This window comes from Drosophila santomea, chromosome X (genome assembly GCF_016746245.2).
Source record: "Drosophila santomea strain STO CAGO 1482 chromosome X, Prin_Dsan_1.1, whole genome shotgun sequence".
NCBI classification, from domain to species: Eukaryota; Metazoa; Arthropoda; class Insecta; order Diptera; family Drosophilidae; genus Drosophila; species Drosophila santomea.
In genome coordinates, this window is record NC_053021.2 from 3,216,339 (window position 1) to 3,231,773 (window position 15,435).

Genomic DNA, 15,435 nt, shown 5'->3' on the forward strand with positions numbered 1-15,435 from the left:
ATGCAAAATGCAAAATGCAAAGTGTTTTCCAGCGCTAAACTTGTGTTGCAGCTGTAGTTTGTGTGTTTTCAAATAAAATAAAAGCGTATTATTTACAAAGCTTTAACTCTTTCATTTGACGGGCAGCAAGGTGAGCTTTGTTTACTAAATAATAACAGAAGCTAATCTCTCGGCGATCGTCGTCTGGTCGAAGGTTTCTATGGAATTCCGTGATCCGCTGATGAGTCCAGTGATTTCAATCCGTAGAGATAACCCTCTGAGCTCTGAGTTGGTTTTGTTTGCAGCCTCGCACAGCCCATTCAGTCATGCATTTCAAACGGAGAGTGGAGGTGCTCATCGTGGGCTTACTCCTAGTGCAGGTGAAGTCGCATCCGCAGGCAGATCCCTGCCAGAATTTCTATGGGGTGGCGTGCGGCAACTGGTCCTCCATTCATGCGAGCGATTCGTACCAGAGTTTTCTGGGCCAGCTGGACTACAATTACCAGGCGAAGTTGGCCGACCTGCTGGATACTGAGTAATTTGCAAGGCAAAACGAGGAAATTGCAACTGTATACTTGATGACTGAATCTATTGCAGCGGAGGGGACGATGAGCCGCACTCTGTGCAGCAGCTGCGCTTCTTTTACACCGCCTGCCGACGTCCTTTGAGCCAGGATCAGGTACTGCGGAGCCTGGAGCAGCTGATCGCATTGGAGCACATCCAATTTGAAGAGATGACAGTGGGCCTGACCGCCGCCTTTCGTCTGGAAGTGCTCGCAAATATAAACCACTACAATAAGTATGAAATATGGAAGCTGTTGCTGGCGCGCCAGGAGCACTGGGATCCAAATACGACGAATAGGGAGTCCCTAACTCGCGACCAGTTCGATGAGTTATGGGTGAGGATGCCGAAAATACCCTTTCCGGAAAAGGAGGACTTCTGGTACCAGGTGAGCCAGCTGGAAGCCGAACTTACGAGCATTGGGAGCGAGAAGGATGAAGTTCCGCGCGATGAGCTGGTTACCTGGACACCAAGCTTTTGGATGCTGCCCTGGCCAAATCGGCATCTCACCTACAGAGATCTCTACTCGGTGGCCCGTTTGCTGGCGCTAAGAACGCCCCAGTTTATGCTCACATACATGTATCTGAGACTGAAGCTACTTCCAGAGGGACTCTCGAAGGACACCTGGCTGATGGACCGCGACCAGTGCGCCGAGCAGTCCAGACAGATCCTCAGCCATCCCGCTGTGTGGTTGATAGAGCAGAATCATCCCAGGCTGCAGGAGGAGCCGGTGCTGCAGGACATTTTCGAGGAGCTGAAGCAGCGCTTTGGCCAGAAGCTGCGGGCGAACAGGAATAACTTCACACGCCGCACACAGCAGTTCCTTGTGCGCAAATTGAAGCGGATGCGGCTGCGATTGAGCATCCTGCCCAGAAACGCGTCGGCACTGTACATGGGGCAGCTCATCGATGGGCACTACAGGCACGTGCACATGAATGCCAGTGATTATTTTGGCAATCTGTACATCGGGCTCAATCACTCCAGACCGCAGCTCAACACGTTGCCATCAAGCCGATCCTCCAGAAGCGTTTTGTTGCCCATTCAAATGCACGAGTACGGCACCTTTGCCTCGCCGTTCTACATCACCGAGAAGAATATGCTGATTGTGCCACTATCGCTCCTCGAACCGCCGCTCTACGCACACGATCAGCCGCCAATACTAACCTACAGTTCACTGGGCTTTATCCTGGCCCATGAGCTCTCCCACGGCTTCGATTCCGAGGGCGTGACCTACTCCGCCGACGGAGTGGTGAGTCGCGCCGTGCACAGGGAGATCGGACGGAATCCGCGGTTTCAGCACGAGCTCAGCTGCCTGGACAGGAAGTTCGGGAGCAGAAGGTACGAGAAGTTCGCGGACGCCAGTGGCCTGGAACTGGCCTATTCCGCCTACTTTGATACCGCACAAACGGATCGCAAACGACATCGAAGTACCGACAATTTGTTGTCGCAGCAGCAGCAGTTCTTCCTCAACTTTGCCCAGTTCTTCTGCTCCGATGGCGAGCTTTCGGAGGAGAGCGATCATGGCAGCGATAGGAAGAGGGTCAACGATGCCGTTGCCCACTTCAAACCCTTTCGGGAGGCCTTCCACTGTGGCACCTCGCACAGGCGACGGCACTGTCGATTGTTTTAATAGATTCCTGGATCAACGAACTCGTAAAGCGAGCGATAAATAAACTAGAACTTATTCCCCTAAAATACTTACGAGTGTTTGCTCAATGCAGCCGAGATGAGACTCAATACGCAGCTGTGTGACATTTAATTAGTTTATTTATTCATTTTGGATCCACCCGACGAAATATATATGTACAAAATCAGGTCTTAATCGTAATCGTATTCAAAATCAGATGAAACGAAAGCGGAAACGGAAACCGAATCTGTTGTCACCAAAACATACAAATAGTTAACACATTCCATTCAGACAGACAACTTTCAGCTATGGTTATGGTTATAGTTCATAGTTGTGTAGTTGCAATTTAAGTTGTAGTATTAGCTTTAGCCATAGTTGTATGCTTAGTCACCTAGCTTGTTGTGTACACTGAAAACATTTAAACCGGGAACTGCAATTGTATCTGTTAGTCGCGTGTCGCGTGTACACATATCAACAATGCACTACAATTGTTTATATTGTTGCTTACACTAGAAAAAAAAACGAACGTACGCGTAGCCTAGAAACATTGAGTTGAAATTCGTTACGACTGATTTGTTATGTACTTATGTTGTTTTGTGTGTTCTTAACTTGCATTTAAATCGGTAAACTCTGGGGCTCAAAAGGTTTACGAATTTAAACGAGTTTTCCATCCTACAGCTAACTACGCTAAGGAACCCTAGTTAGAATACAAAAATATTTTACAAATTGGCGCACAAAACATTTGCTTTTAAATAAACATGTTTACACACAGGTCTGTGGTTTCAAAATTTCGTAAATACCCTAGAATCTAACATTAATCGTCAATACTGTCGATTATCTCGATTAATTCAGTTTCGCTTTTCAATCCGATAGTTACGACTCTTGAGTTTCCTGTAAGTATTTCTCCTAACCCTACTGTAGTATTATGTTATTGTTGTTACCCTCACATTCCCCCACCACTATCACTTCCCCGCACCCCTCCTCGACTTAGACATAGTACACCCTTAGCCGTAAAAATAGCACATAGCATATACATGTATGGTCTTAGGAGCTAACATTTAATCTGAATATGACATCAACGCACAGAGAAATACACACATATTCGAATGGAGAAACTTGTGTCTTGTTCTGGGGAACAGACACTTAGTGTTCGGTATGGGTGTTACTCGTATTCGGTATGGGTTATACGCTAACATATCTATTTCTTAACCTTTTTCAACTGCAAATAGTTGTAGTAAATTTCAAAGTGAAAATCGCTCCATTACAAAATCCATCAAAATGCAGACTGCCGCTTTCCCAATCGTCTATTAATTTTAGTTATTCTGATATTGATATTAGTTGCACCTGTGTGCCTATGTAGTTTTCTCCTGAAACCTTACTTTTTTTGTTTTTTATGTTTTAGCTCTGTTTGGAAAACCATGGGTGTATTATAGTGGAGTTGTTTGATTTTTTTTGGTTTTTGCTGGTTTAGGTTAGTTGCAATTGCAAATTCTGACAAAAATTTCATGCTGAGTCCATTTACGAATGTAGAATTGTATTTTTAAATTGCGCTCTGTACTTTCAACAGTATATTGGGATCTCTGATTACCGATAGCCGTACCCAATCGATTGCGAACCCATCCATCCATTCATCCATCCATTCATCCATCCAACCAACCAGCTAACCAGCCATTATCCATCCATCCATACATCCAACCATCCATCCATCCTAACCATCCATCCTAACCATCCATCCTAACCATCCATCCCAACCATCCATCCCAACCATCCATCTATCCATCCATCCCAAGAATTGCACCCAGTTTACACAATCCGCTCTTCGGTGATGATGTCCATGGTGCTGACCCGCCGCTGCTGACTGTGCGTCTGTGAGTGGGTCTGCAGGTGGTGCGTTACCAGATGCTGGTGCTGCGCTGAGGCCTCACCACCGATGATCATTGACCCGCCACCAATGGTCTTTGTGGTGGTGGTGGTGGTGGTGCTGGTGGAGCTGCGACGGTGGTCGCTGCTGCCCCGCCGCGGCACCAACATCACCAATTACTAGAGGACCGTCTCGTTGGTGTTGGTGCATGTGCGGGCGCCATTGACGATCGAGTATTTGGTGGAGCTGTCCTTCTTGGCCATTAGCCGACCGAGGAATATCTCCTTGAAGGTCTCTCGAAACTGGCGCGACATGCCGCAGTAGATGCCAAAGTTGATCGGGTAGCTGAACACCAGGAAGAAGTTCGTCAGCATGATGCAGATGTTGGCCAGGCCGTAGTCCAGGAACTCGATAATCAGGCTGCTCACAATGTGCATGGCGGTGACCACGGCAATGGGTATCTCGGCCAGAAGGAACACGGACACCACCACGATGAGCATCAGTGTGGTGCAGTTGGTCTCCCGCAGTTTCTTGCACTCCTTCTTCCGGTTCTCGCGGAAGAGCAGCTTCCGGCGCTCCTGCGCCTGCCGCATTGCCGCGAACAGCAGTATGTTCAGTGTCACCAGGATGATGCAGGGCAGCAGGTGGACGAACAGCACCCGGAACAGATAGTAGCTCGTGTAGTACAGGTCCACGCCAATGTACTCGTGCACCCACTCCGACGTCTCCAGGTGGCACACCTCCGTTGGGCTCCCATTCCACTCGATCACCAGCGGCATGTACGTCCTGTCGAAGAACCTCGGCAACTGGTGCAGGATCGCCAGCAGGGCGATGTACGCCGTGCACCGCCTCACCCGCGGCATCGTGCACCATGTCCGGGCCATGGGGGCGTGGCACACGTAGATGTATCTGGGGAGTAAGGATTGCAGAAGGGATTAGGTGGGGATATGATTATCGAGCAATATCAAATAATTTGTATCAAAAAGCCATATTTGCAAATGGAACTTTTACCATAACTTAGCATTTTGTACCATAAATAACCGAAAAAATGTTGACAAAAATGCGATATTTTCAATCAGGGTTTTCGCCATAACTTGGCCAACGAAGGCGGCAGAGCTAAAATGAAGACTGTTTTGTGCTGCTAATAAACATAACTAACTATCCCTATCACTACTTTTTTGATTTTGGGGAAAAAAAATTGTTGCAAATTTTCGCATTTTTTGTAAGGGGTAACATCATCAAAATTTTCAAAAAATGGCTAAAAAATAGATTTGCTTTTTCATTGGTTCGTTCGATTGGGAATTGAAATACGAGCTCAACGACGTATGACATTCCACATTCAGACAACTGTTTTGAATGGTATGGCCAAAAAACGGACTATTTTGTGACTTTTTTCACTTTTGGACTTTTATTAGTTACAATGTTTGGACTTGAACAGCAATCGATTGCGAACTTTTGGGCGCTTTGCTTGCAAAACCAAAAGCAACCAACAAAAGTAAAGTATGCAAACAGAGGGCAATACCTATAGCTATTAAATATCAATGGACTTTATCTGATGGGCATTATTTGTCGACTTGAATGATGCGACTTTTTATCAAAAGCCGCTGCCAGCGATCCTGTCAGGACATTAAGTCCTGGTAACGAGCTCCAGCGTCTTAAACGCATTTGCCTAATATAATTTTATGGCAACGGCAACGGCAACAGCAACGTCAACGGAAGATAAACCAATTTCCCCAGGTGAGAATTTACGATGGCAATGTGGTGACAACGAATTGGCCAAATCCTAATTTCAGCCACGACTCCGCCACGCCGGCTTTGTAAGGGAAAAGGCGAAAAGAGGAGGGGCAATCAAAAGCCATCTGAAAAGCTAATCAAGTTGGCGCTTTGTAATTTCATAATTTGAGTAATTTGTCAGGGGTCGCGTGCTGTCAAAGAATACATTTTGCTTCCTGTGAAGATTTGGGCCAAAGTTGGCCGCTTTATAGTTGGCCTCCAAAATACCGCCCCATCGCCCCTTTAATTTTCCAATCCGCAGATGCGAACGAACTTTGATGGTGGAATGATGATTGGGTGGGGTGATGGGGCGATGGGATGATGGGATTGGTGTCGAAGGTCCTTGGTATTGGTCTAATTTATGCGCATAATTATGGCAACGCCCACTGCGCTGGCACTTGAAAATGCGTTTCAATCAATCTATCATTGAACCTTTGTCAAGCGGAGATTTCATTAAAGTTGAAAGCAACAGAGATGCTAACAAAAACGCCGAGCTCCAAGGACGAAGGACGAAAGCGATTGCCAGTCGTTTAGTCCGCAACGGAATTGATATTAATAAATGAATAACATTTAGCTAGCTTATGTTGTTCTGGGCCCCCCACCCCCCACCCACCACCACCTCATTCTCTGTGTCATCTTAACAATTTAGTTAATTTTCCCTAAAAGGTTCACAAAAAAAAAACGGTGAAAAAAACCCCCTGACAGAACAACCCTCAAACCTTAACCCATTTCGGAAAATAAAACGACACAATAAATCAATCAGGCAGAATATTTTGAAAGCGAGAGCTGAACGGCAATCTGCCATGGGAATCTGCTACTCAGCTGCAGATGAAAATGTTACGCGAAGGATAAATACTTTTAAAGAACAAAGGATATGCCTTTTTTGTTCGTGGGATTACCCCTTTGAGTGGATGAGTTTATTGTGATTGCAAAGTGACTTCTCAACTTTGCAAAAATGCGAGAAAAGCAGGGTACTTTAATGCACGAATGTGGTCAAGTCTTCTATTTCCGGTTCGCATTTAGTAAGTGATGAGTACTCGGCCATAAACCGACTTGCGGCACTCAACTAAAAGGGAAGACACTTGATATTTATAGGCCGAATAATATATTCACTACTTAATCAGCTCTGCGATTGCTGCACTCTTTTTAGCCAGTGGATTGCTGCAATCTCTTTGCGTTGAAGTATAGAAAAAAGGATGAAAAAGTATGAAAGAGTATGAAAAAGTATGAAAAAGTATGAAAAAGTGTGAAAAAGTATGCCAATAGGCCTCGTACTCAATAAAACAAAACAAAACAAAACAAAACAGGTACTGTGTTTCACACACACATCATACACTTTTGTTCTATGAAATTTTTATGGAGAGTGCCACTCACTCAGTTGGCACTTGCCCACTTCCTCACTTTTCCCCACTTTACCCCACTCGGCCCCACTTTGTCCCACTCTGCCCCCACTCTGCCCCTCTGCGCCCATCAGTAAGGGCCATAAAAACACTTGAAATACAATAAGTTGACAACAGGCACAGCAACAGCAACAGCAACAACAATAATAACAATAAACGCTGAATGTTTTTATCGCGCTATTTGTCCTCGGGCAATTTTCAACGCATTTTAGAGTGAGTCCTACCCCGCTACCCCGCTGCCCCTGCCCGCTGGTCCTTTTGTCATATGCACATACATACATATATGTATTATTTAGCTATTTGGTGGTACATAACCCATCCACATCCCGCCACTTGGCTGCGACCACTTGAAAACGGCCCAAAGTCGCATGATGGCCCAAATATTTATGACTATTTTTTTTGCTTCTCTTGGAGGAACTTCGGGCACCACTCCACTTTGCAAATTTATTTGCAAAGCTGTAAAATTTATGATCCCACACATGAGTTAATAGAACAAAGCGCCAGACCGACCCCCCATTATGCACCCCACATCATGCTCAGGCTTTCTGTGGACTCTTGAAGGCAATTATTATACGAAGACAGGGTGAAATTTATGTTGCCCATACAAAATTAGTTTATTGTTCACATTAGTGGTTATACTTTATGAGCTCGGTGGCTGAAACAGTGTGGTTTTAAAGGCCAATGTCAATGGCAATGCGAATGTGAATGTGAATGTGAATGTGAATGCTTTGTGGTGTTATGTTAAAGCGAATCGATTGAAGGTATAACTCGCATCACTCATACGCATCACTCATACGCATCACTCATACGCAGCGTTGACTTGGCTAAGGCATAAGGTAAGGCCATTTGTTTGTTGCTTTTCCCTCCGGGCATTGACATTTTATTTTTGCCCACACAAAAACTGATTTATTGCCGCCATTGACAAGTCGACGAGTCAGCCAGCCAGCCAGTCAGTCAGTCAGTCAGTCACTCTTTCAGTTACATCTCAAGCGGGAAAATGGAAAGGTGGAAAACGGGGAAAACGGGGAAAACTGTTTGAGGTGATCTCACTTTTATTGGCCCAATTGCATGCTTACCTTTGAACGGCGAGGGCCAGAGTCAGCCAAACGGAGATGGTGTGGCACATGGCTGGCATTATCTGTAAGTAAGAATACGGGAATATATGTTTTAGTATATAGTATATCGTATGGGTACAAATGTGGGATTACTGGGAGCAGCGGAAATTAGACGGTTGTGTGATTTGTAGCCTGCTGCTTAGCTACTTAACTTTACTGTTTTACTTGCACTTTGAGTTTTATAAAACAGATATTACAATCAATTTCATGCAACCGGTTCGCATGAGTACTGCTCGAAATCCTTTTATATTATGCCATTAAAAAATCAAACAAATCTCTTAATGTCCATCAAACGCGCCGCATACCCATGAGAATTCGGGAAAGATATATGTATGTATGTCTGCGATAGGTACATAAGTAAATCACCATTTGGCCCAAGGGCCCTGAAATTCATTCCTTAGCCTGCCTGCCAAATCGGATTTGTGGTACTCAACTGCATTAGCCGGCAGTAAGATGGAATGGAATGGAAATGGAAATGGAATGGTGTGGCGTGGCGTGCGGCATCTGAAATCCTGGTAACTGGTAGCCGGTAACTGGTAGCGGGTAACTGGTAACTGGCAAATGGTAACTGGCAAATGGTAGCTGGCAAATGGCCACCTGGACAGGTGTCTGCTCCATTTATGGGCCATTATGAGTGCGGCTCTGCGGCAGACAGGCGCTCCATGGGCAAGATTCTGTGGGCCTGACATCGGACTCTTGGCCATATAATGCACAATCTGTGGCCTAATCCGCTTTATGTGTATCCGACACTGTGCGTGCGTGTGTGTGTGTGTGTGTGTATCTGTGTGTATGTGTCTGGCTGGGCTGCAATTACAGCGACATGGCCAGATAAACTCGCCTGGATATTTTACAATGAAATGGTTACCCCCTTTTCCACATTAACATGGTCATTATGCGCACCACTCGCACTGGAAAGGGACTCGGAACGAAGACGGGATGGGGAGGGGGGGCCACAGGACGTGCTGCCGGCGAGCATATAAATTTTGGGGGAAATGAAAGGGAATCTTCAACTTTGAGGCTGCAATGGCCGCCTGGTGGTTATTACCAAAAACGACGAGTGCCGCCGCTCCGCCGAATGTGAGTTGAATTTTATGGCAGTCATACGCAGAGATAGTCTCGCTGTCAAAGGACCTTGCCAAGCAGCCCTCCGTCAATCCTTGGGCCCCCCTCCCGTCCCTTGGAATCCATCTAGACATGCAGCCCAGCATGGAATTTAGCTGGTACAAATCCCCGGAGAGTCCACTAACGGCACGTAGTTACAATGAGCCACGACAGTGGGGCAAAAGCGCTTGCAAACTAGTCATAATCCAAGTGCATCTTTGCTATTTAGCTATTTGTTTTTTGTTTATTTCAATTTTCCAACACTGATGATTTCTTTTAGTTGTATTGAAGCAGAATTAATTACTCAAATGGTTGGCACATTTTTCAAGGTAAAGGATTTGCCACCTTTGTTCTGGAAAATCCAACTCTGAAATGGATTAATTCCGCTCCGGACACCCGGACTTTTCCTTAGCCCTCTTCTTCTGATGCCGAATCACCATGCCTTTGGCTTTGCCGGAGGGGCGGAGGGCTTATGCTTATGGCCCAAAGGGGGTGGGCATTTTATCAGCTTGACACTACTCCATTGAAGTGAGTAAACAGTTTTGCTTTGCCAACCCCTAGAAGCCCCAGTACCCCGCAATCCCCCAACCCCCTCATTCCGCGCCCTTCGAGTGCCATAAATTGAAAATGTTGATTAATCAACGCAAACGTGCAAAGGGCAGGAAAAGCTGGGAAAGCTGGGAAAACCTGGAGTTTGCATGGTAATGGTGGAAAAACGCTCTCGAATGAATAAGTACTGTGAATGACTGAATGAATGGGTGGATGTGGATGTGGATGTGAGTGTGGATGTGGATGTGGATGTGAATGAGTGGGTGATTCCCCTGGATTCTACGGAATCTGAGGATTCCCCGGCTTCGCGGGGCAGCAGGTGGCAAATGGCAAGTGGCAAGTGGCACTAGCAGCGTTTTTCATTCTTTCATTATGCTGACAGAAATGACACACATAAAAGGGAAAATCACGGAAAATGGGCTAAATGTAACGTGGCAGCAAATGCGATAACGATAACGATAACGCGACGGGATCCAAAACAAAGCATCGTACATCAGACGAGGACAAAGAACCAACGCAAGAAAGAGAGGGGCAATTGGTTCGAGAAAGAGACGGGCACAAAAAGTTCCAGCCGAGCATTTTATTTAGGTCAATGAGCGTCGCGTCTTCCCTGAAAATGGGGAAAACGAGGAAAATTGGGGGAAAACGTCTTGGGTTGAGAGGTGGAAACGTGGCCAGAAGGCAAAACAAACAGTTTTTCGCTCTTCCCGCTTTTCGCCCAGCCTTGGCAATTAGTTTGTGTCAAGAAAATTCAACGCACACTCACAAAAATACATAAGAGTATATGTTACTACATAACTATCTTCCTTGTCAAAGGAAAATATCGAATAGTTTTTCTACTACTTAGTTATCTACCTGACAATACCCATTTGCTGGATAATTATCTTAGTTAAGCTGACTTCCAAGGCGGTATACGATTTTGCTGAGTGGAAGAGAAGTGATATGTTTGTGGACTTACCTCATTGAAAATGTTGTAGGCCAGACACATGGAGACCGGATGCAGTGGCTTATAATGATTGCCGAATGTGTACATATACCAGAGACCCGGTGCCGGAAATATAACCGTCAGCATATCGCATATAGCCATTCCTGCAGAGAAGGAGAAAGTCAAAATTGCATATTAGAAATGAGAAATGATGGTAATGCCTATGCAAATCAATTGCTATTTGCAATGTAAGCTGACTGTGTGATTGGGCATTACGCATGTCACATTACCGACGCACACATTTGGCATCGCATCTGTAATCTGATAATCTAATAATCTAATAATCAAATCGATGATCAATTATCTACGACTTCCTATGCCAAATGGGCTAAATTGGGAGTTGACTCGGCCGCAGTTCATGGTTCATTGGTGAGCAAAGAGTGGCCATCCGAAATCAAAATCAAAAGTTGTGCCATTTGATAGCGTATTAATTAAAATGCAAGCGCACTGGAATAAATGATTTACGAATTTATTTATGCGATAAATAAACTTGTCACACAATAATTAGTAATTCATTCTAGCAAAATTATGTTTATTTAGCACATCATACTAGTAGCAACAAATGTTGTGTAAAATCCCCAGTAATTTACCCATCCACTACCATCGACATTTGCTAGTTTTCAGCTTCTTTTTCTCGGCCCACTGACATTTGCACTGGTGACACACTGATGACCGCTGACCTGACCTTTCAAATGACAGTCCTCGATGGCCGTCTGGTTACAGAGAGCACAAATTGTAAGCCTTTCGCAAATAATTACTCTAACAACTTTGGCTTGGAAAGCAGCACATCTAATGGCTGCTTCTAAATGTGAAACGTAAGTCCCAAACTATGGCTTTTTCAGGTTAGTAATGCCATTAGTTTGCCGACTTGTGAGCTGGATGAACTTGATGGATGAACTAATGCAAGTAACTTATATTTTGGGCACACAATAAACACGAGTTGTTGGCCAAAACCAAATGGCAAATTGCGCTCATGTGCTCATGTGCTCATGTGCTTCATGTGCCATTTCTGTTGCGGTTGCCGCTGCTGCAGGGCCAAAGTTCATCTCACGTTTGCTCCGCTGTCACTTGAACCGAATGCGATTAGCCTTGGCCTGCGCTTGACACCCGCTGTGGGTGGTGGGTGGTTATGGATTTTAGTGGGTGGTTAAGTGGTGAGGGGTCAAAGGGTGACTCCCAACGCCCAACCCATTGATAGCCGGAAAGCTCGAGTGTATCAAAATGCTGAAGTTTAGCATCTGTGGCAGTGAATCAAATGCACAGCCCTTCAGCTATCATAAGGCATCTTCTTTTCAAGAACTCACCAGAAACTGCCTTCTTTTTTTCAAGAACTCACTTGAAACTCTAGAAACTCGCTTCACGAATGTCCGTGTTAGCCACGTTCAAATCCTAGTTTCATCTGCAGTCAGCCCTGTTTTCCCATCGCCATTAGCATTACACACGCTATTGGAATGTGTCAGCATTACGCGTTACAGGCGGCACCGGCTACGAGGGAACTGGGGGGGTATATGGATACGGAAGGGGCTCTGGGGAGCAAACGACGCACATCGCCAGCTATTTGAAATCTCACAAAACTTCTGCCTGATTTAACATTGTGGCACATTAAGCGCCCAAAAGGGGCGACGTGCCGAGGCAGCGGCATGAAATGACATGGAATAAAAATAAATAATAATCATAAAAGGCGGCGTCCGCAGAAAGGGGGAAATTCAAAATGGGCCTAATCTCTTGTTGAGGGGGGGGGAGGGACTATTAAAACAGTGAATTATTTCACTGAATTTGTTAGCTGCTTGCAAAACAAGCAGGCATAACAATTAAGTAACTGGTAAATGGAGTGACTTGCATGGGGCGCGATGGCGCAGTAAACGCTCGATATGAGATGCCCAACTAACTAACCCAACTAACCCAACTAACCCAACTCACCCATTAGCACAAAGTTGGTGGGCGTGGCCATGCTCTTCTTGCTCAGCACGAGCACGATGAGGGAGTTCGAGATGATGGTGGTGATCAGCAGGAAGGGCATGCAGTAGCCGTACAGCGGAATGGAGTACTCCAACGGTGAGTCGCAGGTGAGGTTCAAGTAGCTGATGTTGTTGTCCTCCATGCGGCACGGACCGCCGACCATCTGCTGGTAGTTGGGATAGTCCAGGCTCTCGTTGCCATAGTCGGGCATCTCCAGCTGCGACTCGTTGGCGGGCAGATGGAGACCGCGTCCCAGCTGGCGAGGATCTCCCAGCTCCATTTCCATTTCCATTTCCAATTCCGGACTGGCGGACGGGGCCAAGCGGTACTGGTACAGTACGTCCGTGTAGTTGTCCATCTCGTGGACGTGCGTTTCTCGACGGGATGCCCCTGGCGCTGCTCCTCAATTAGCGCGCATTCTGCAAAGAAATGGAAACGGGAATATGTTATTATTAGTATTATTTTAGTTTTATATCTCTATCTCACTATACATCTGGAAGCACAAAGTAACATGGTTTTAATGTTTACTTGTTAAGCCAAAGGCGTTTGCTCATCTCGTTTGGCTTTCTGCTTCCAGCCAAGTGCTTTCATTTGCTTTCGCCTACTTTGCACTCATCTCGAGTTTAGCTTTGTGCCAGTAATGTATACATTAAACAATATAGAACGTTCATAATTTTAATAACTGTTTTTGGCTTTTGCATTCAATATTTCAGCAATTTCTGCACACATTTAAGTACAATTGCAAAGTTCTTGTGCTGATTTGTTTGTTCCGGCTTGTTAGTCTTGGCAAAACTTTCGGCATTGTCCGCAACATTGTAAAGGAAAAATGCCATCGAAGGCCCAAAACGCTTCCGTTTGGGGAATAATTCAAACAAACGGGGCAAACTTTCATTTGTCTGAGCGATTTCGATTTGCTAAAAGGTTTGGAGGCCAGCGATTGTTTGTTTGCCAGCTGAGTGGAATATTCAGAAACGGTTATGAATCATTTAGTCATTCCAAAAGCATTGCATATTTTCAACTCTGCTCCCTCGGCGAAATTGCAAACTAAATGGCTATCTGTATCTATTTTTATACAACTCTTGTAATTTGATTGAGTAGTTTCCATTCGGAAATTGTCGTTGAACTGATTGATGCTCGTGTATGAACAACTTGATAGCATATGAACTTTAGGTTGAATAACTATAAGTGTGGGTCGTAAAAATTAGAAGATATGCCAACTTTTTGGCCATGATCTCAGCAGCCAACTAACAACAGAGCATTCCGCATGTTTATGTCATGTTTATGCTGCCTTTTTAATGGGTTTATTTTTCGCATTGGCCAACCGAGAAGTTTGCCAATATTTCCGACTTGCCGTTTGCTATTTTCCACTTCTTTTCTTTTTGTCATGGCCACATTGACCCACATAAGCGCAGGAAGAAGAACGGTCTCGGGGGGTCAGAGGTCACGGGGGTTGTGTCTCCCAAGAAGAAAATTGAATGTGACCGAGAGACCGAAAAACTCATTCATTCAGCATGTTCTACATGCCTAATGCGGTTTAAGTGGGCCATTTGAAGATTTGGAACGCCAGGAAAACCGGGGAAAATGGGAAAAACGGGAAAAAGTTGTTGATAAAATTCCAAAATTGGATTAACAACTTTCCCCATCATATAGGCCAATGATAATTTATTTACAGTGCTTTAAATCGCACTGCTGCACTTCGATGGCCGTTAGAGAATAAATCATGAAATACTCGTAAAAAAAAAAAAAAACTTAAAATACAATTTGCATTTGGCATTAATCATTAAAGCAAACATTTCTTGCCGAGCACACGAGCGGATTTACAAACTTAATTTATGCACAGAGTTGCTGGATCTGCAGTTTATTTCTTTTAGATTAAATTGTTGAGCTCATCAATAATGCGAGCACAATGCGTTTTGAACACAATTGAATGAATTATTAAATTAGTTCCGGCTATTTTGACGCGGATTGCTGGCCATTAAAAAAGGATCGCAAAATGCGGATGAAAGCGGATAAGCGGGAAAGCGGAAAGGCGGGAAAGCGGAAGAGTGGAAAACAGCCAAACGGAATAATCAACTGCCATTGATTGTTGGCTGCCAATCAACGCGAAATCGAATGTCGTGGGAACATGCAAAATGCAATCAAGGCGTCTGAAAAGCAAAGCCAAGCAAAGCGCTAACGAAAGGGAAATCTCGGGAAAATCCGATGAAAAACGCCGTCAGTTGCAGCCGCGAAACCGCAACGGAAATAACTCAAATCCCAGTTCATCTCCACTCGTTAAACCCACTGGCACGCCGAGTCCTTTAATTAGCCCTGGAAAAACTCACGCCGGGAAATCCCACTTCACTCTCGACTATCCGTCACTTTCCTCATTTGCCTCAAGGCTCTACTTCTCTGCTAGCTTTTCCTTGGCTTTTCCTAGCATTTCAAAACTATTTACAAGTTAACAAGCTACTTTCAAGGGCTACATTTACATATTGGCAAGCAAAACTGTTTTGGATTGAAAGGGCAAACATAGAAGTTGTTCC

At 45.0% G+C, this 15,435-nt stretch overlaps 2 protein-coding genes across 6 annotated transcripts in view; one reads left to right on the forward strand and one right to left on the reverse strand.

Annotated features, from left to right (window-relative positions):
* Positions 1-219: 219 nt before the first annotated feature.
* LOC120455495 (neprilysin-3) lies at positions 220-2,235 on the forward strand. Its single transcript, XM_039641744.2, has 2 exons — positions 220-514; positions 577-2,235. Exons 1-2 carry the CDS (start codon positions 306-308, stop codon positions 2,168-2,170), a joined length of 1,803 nt encoding a protein of 600 aa, XP_039497678.1. The 5' UTR covers positions 220-305; the 3' UTR covers positions 2,171-2,235.
* A 1,448-nt stretch (positions 2,236-3,683) lies between these two features.
* LOC120455496 (sex peptide receptor) overlaps positions 3,684-15,435 on the reverse strand; it is a 46,875-nt gene continuing 35,123 nt past the window's right edge. For all 5 annotated transcript variants that reach the window (XM_039641747.2, XM_039641748.2, XM_039641750.2 and 2 more), the window contains 4 exons: positions 12,872-13,329; positions 10,925-11,055; positions 8,278-8,339; positions 3,684-4,937 (listed from right to left, as the gene is read on the reverse strand). In XM_039641747.2, coding sequence (XP_039497681.1) covers positions 4,208-4,937; positions 8,278-8,339; positions 10,925-11,055; positions 12,872-13,268 — 1,320 coding nt within the window. In that variant the 5' untranslated portion in view covers positions 13,269-13,329 and the 3' untranslated portion in view covers positions 3,684-4,207. The remainder of the gene's footprint in view (positions 4,938-8,277; positions 8,340-10,924; positions 11,056-12,871; positions 13,330-15,435) is intronic.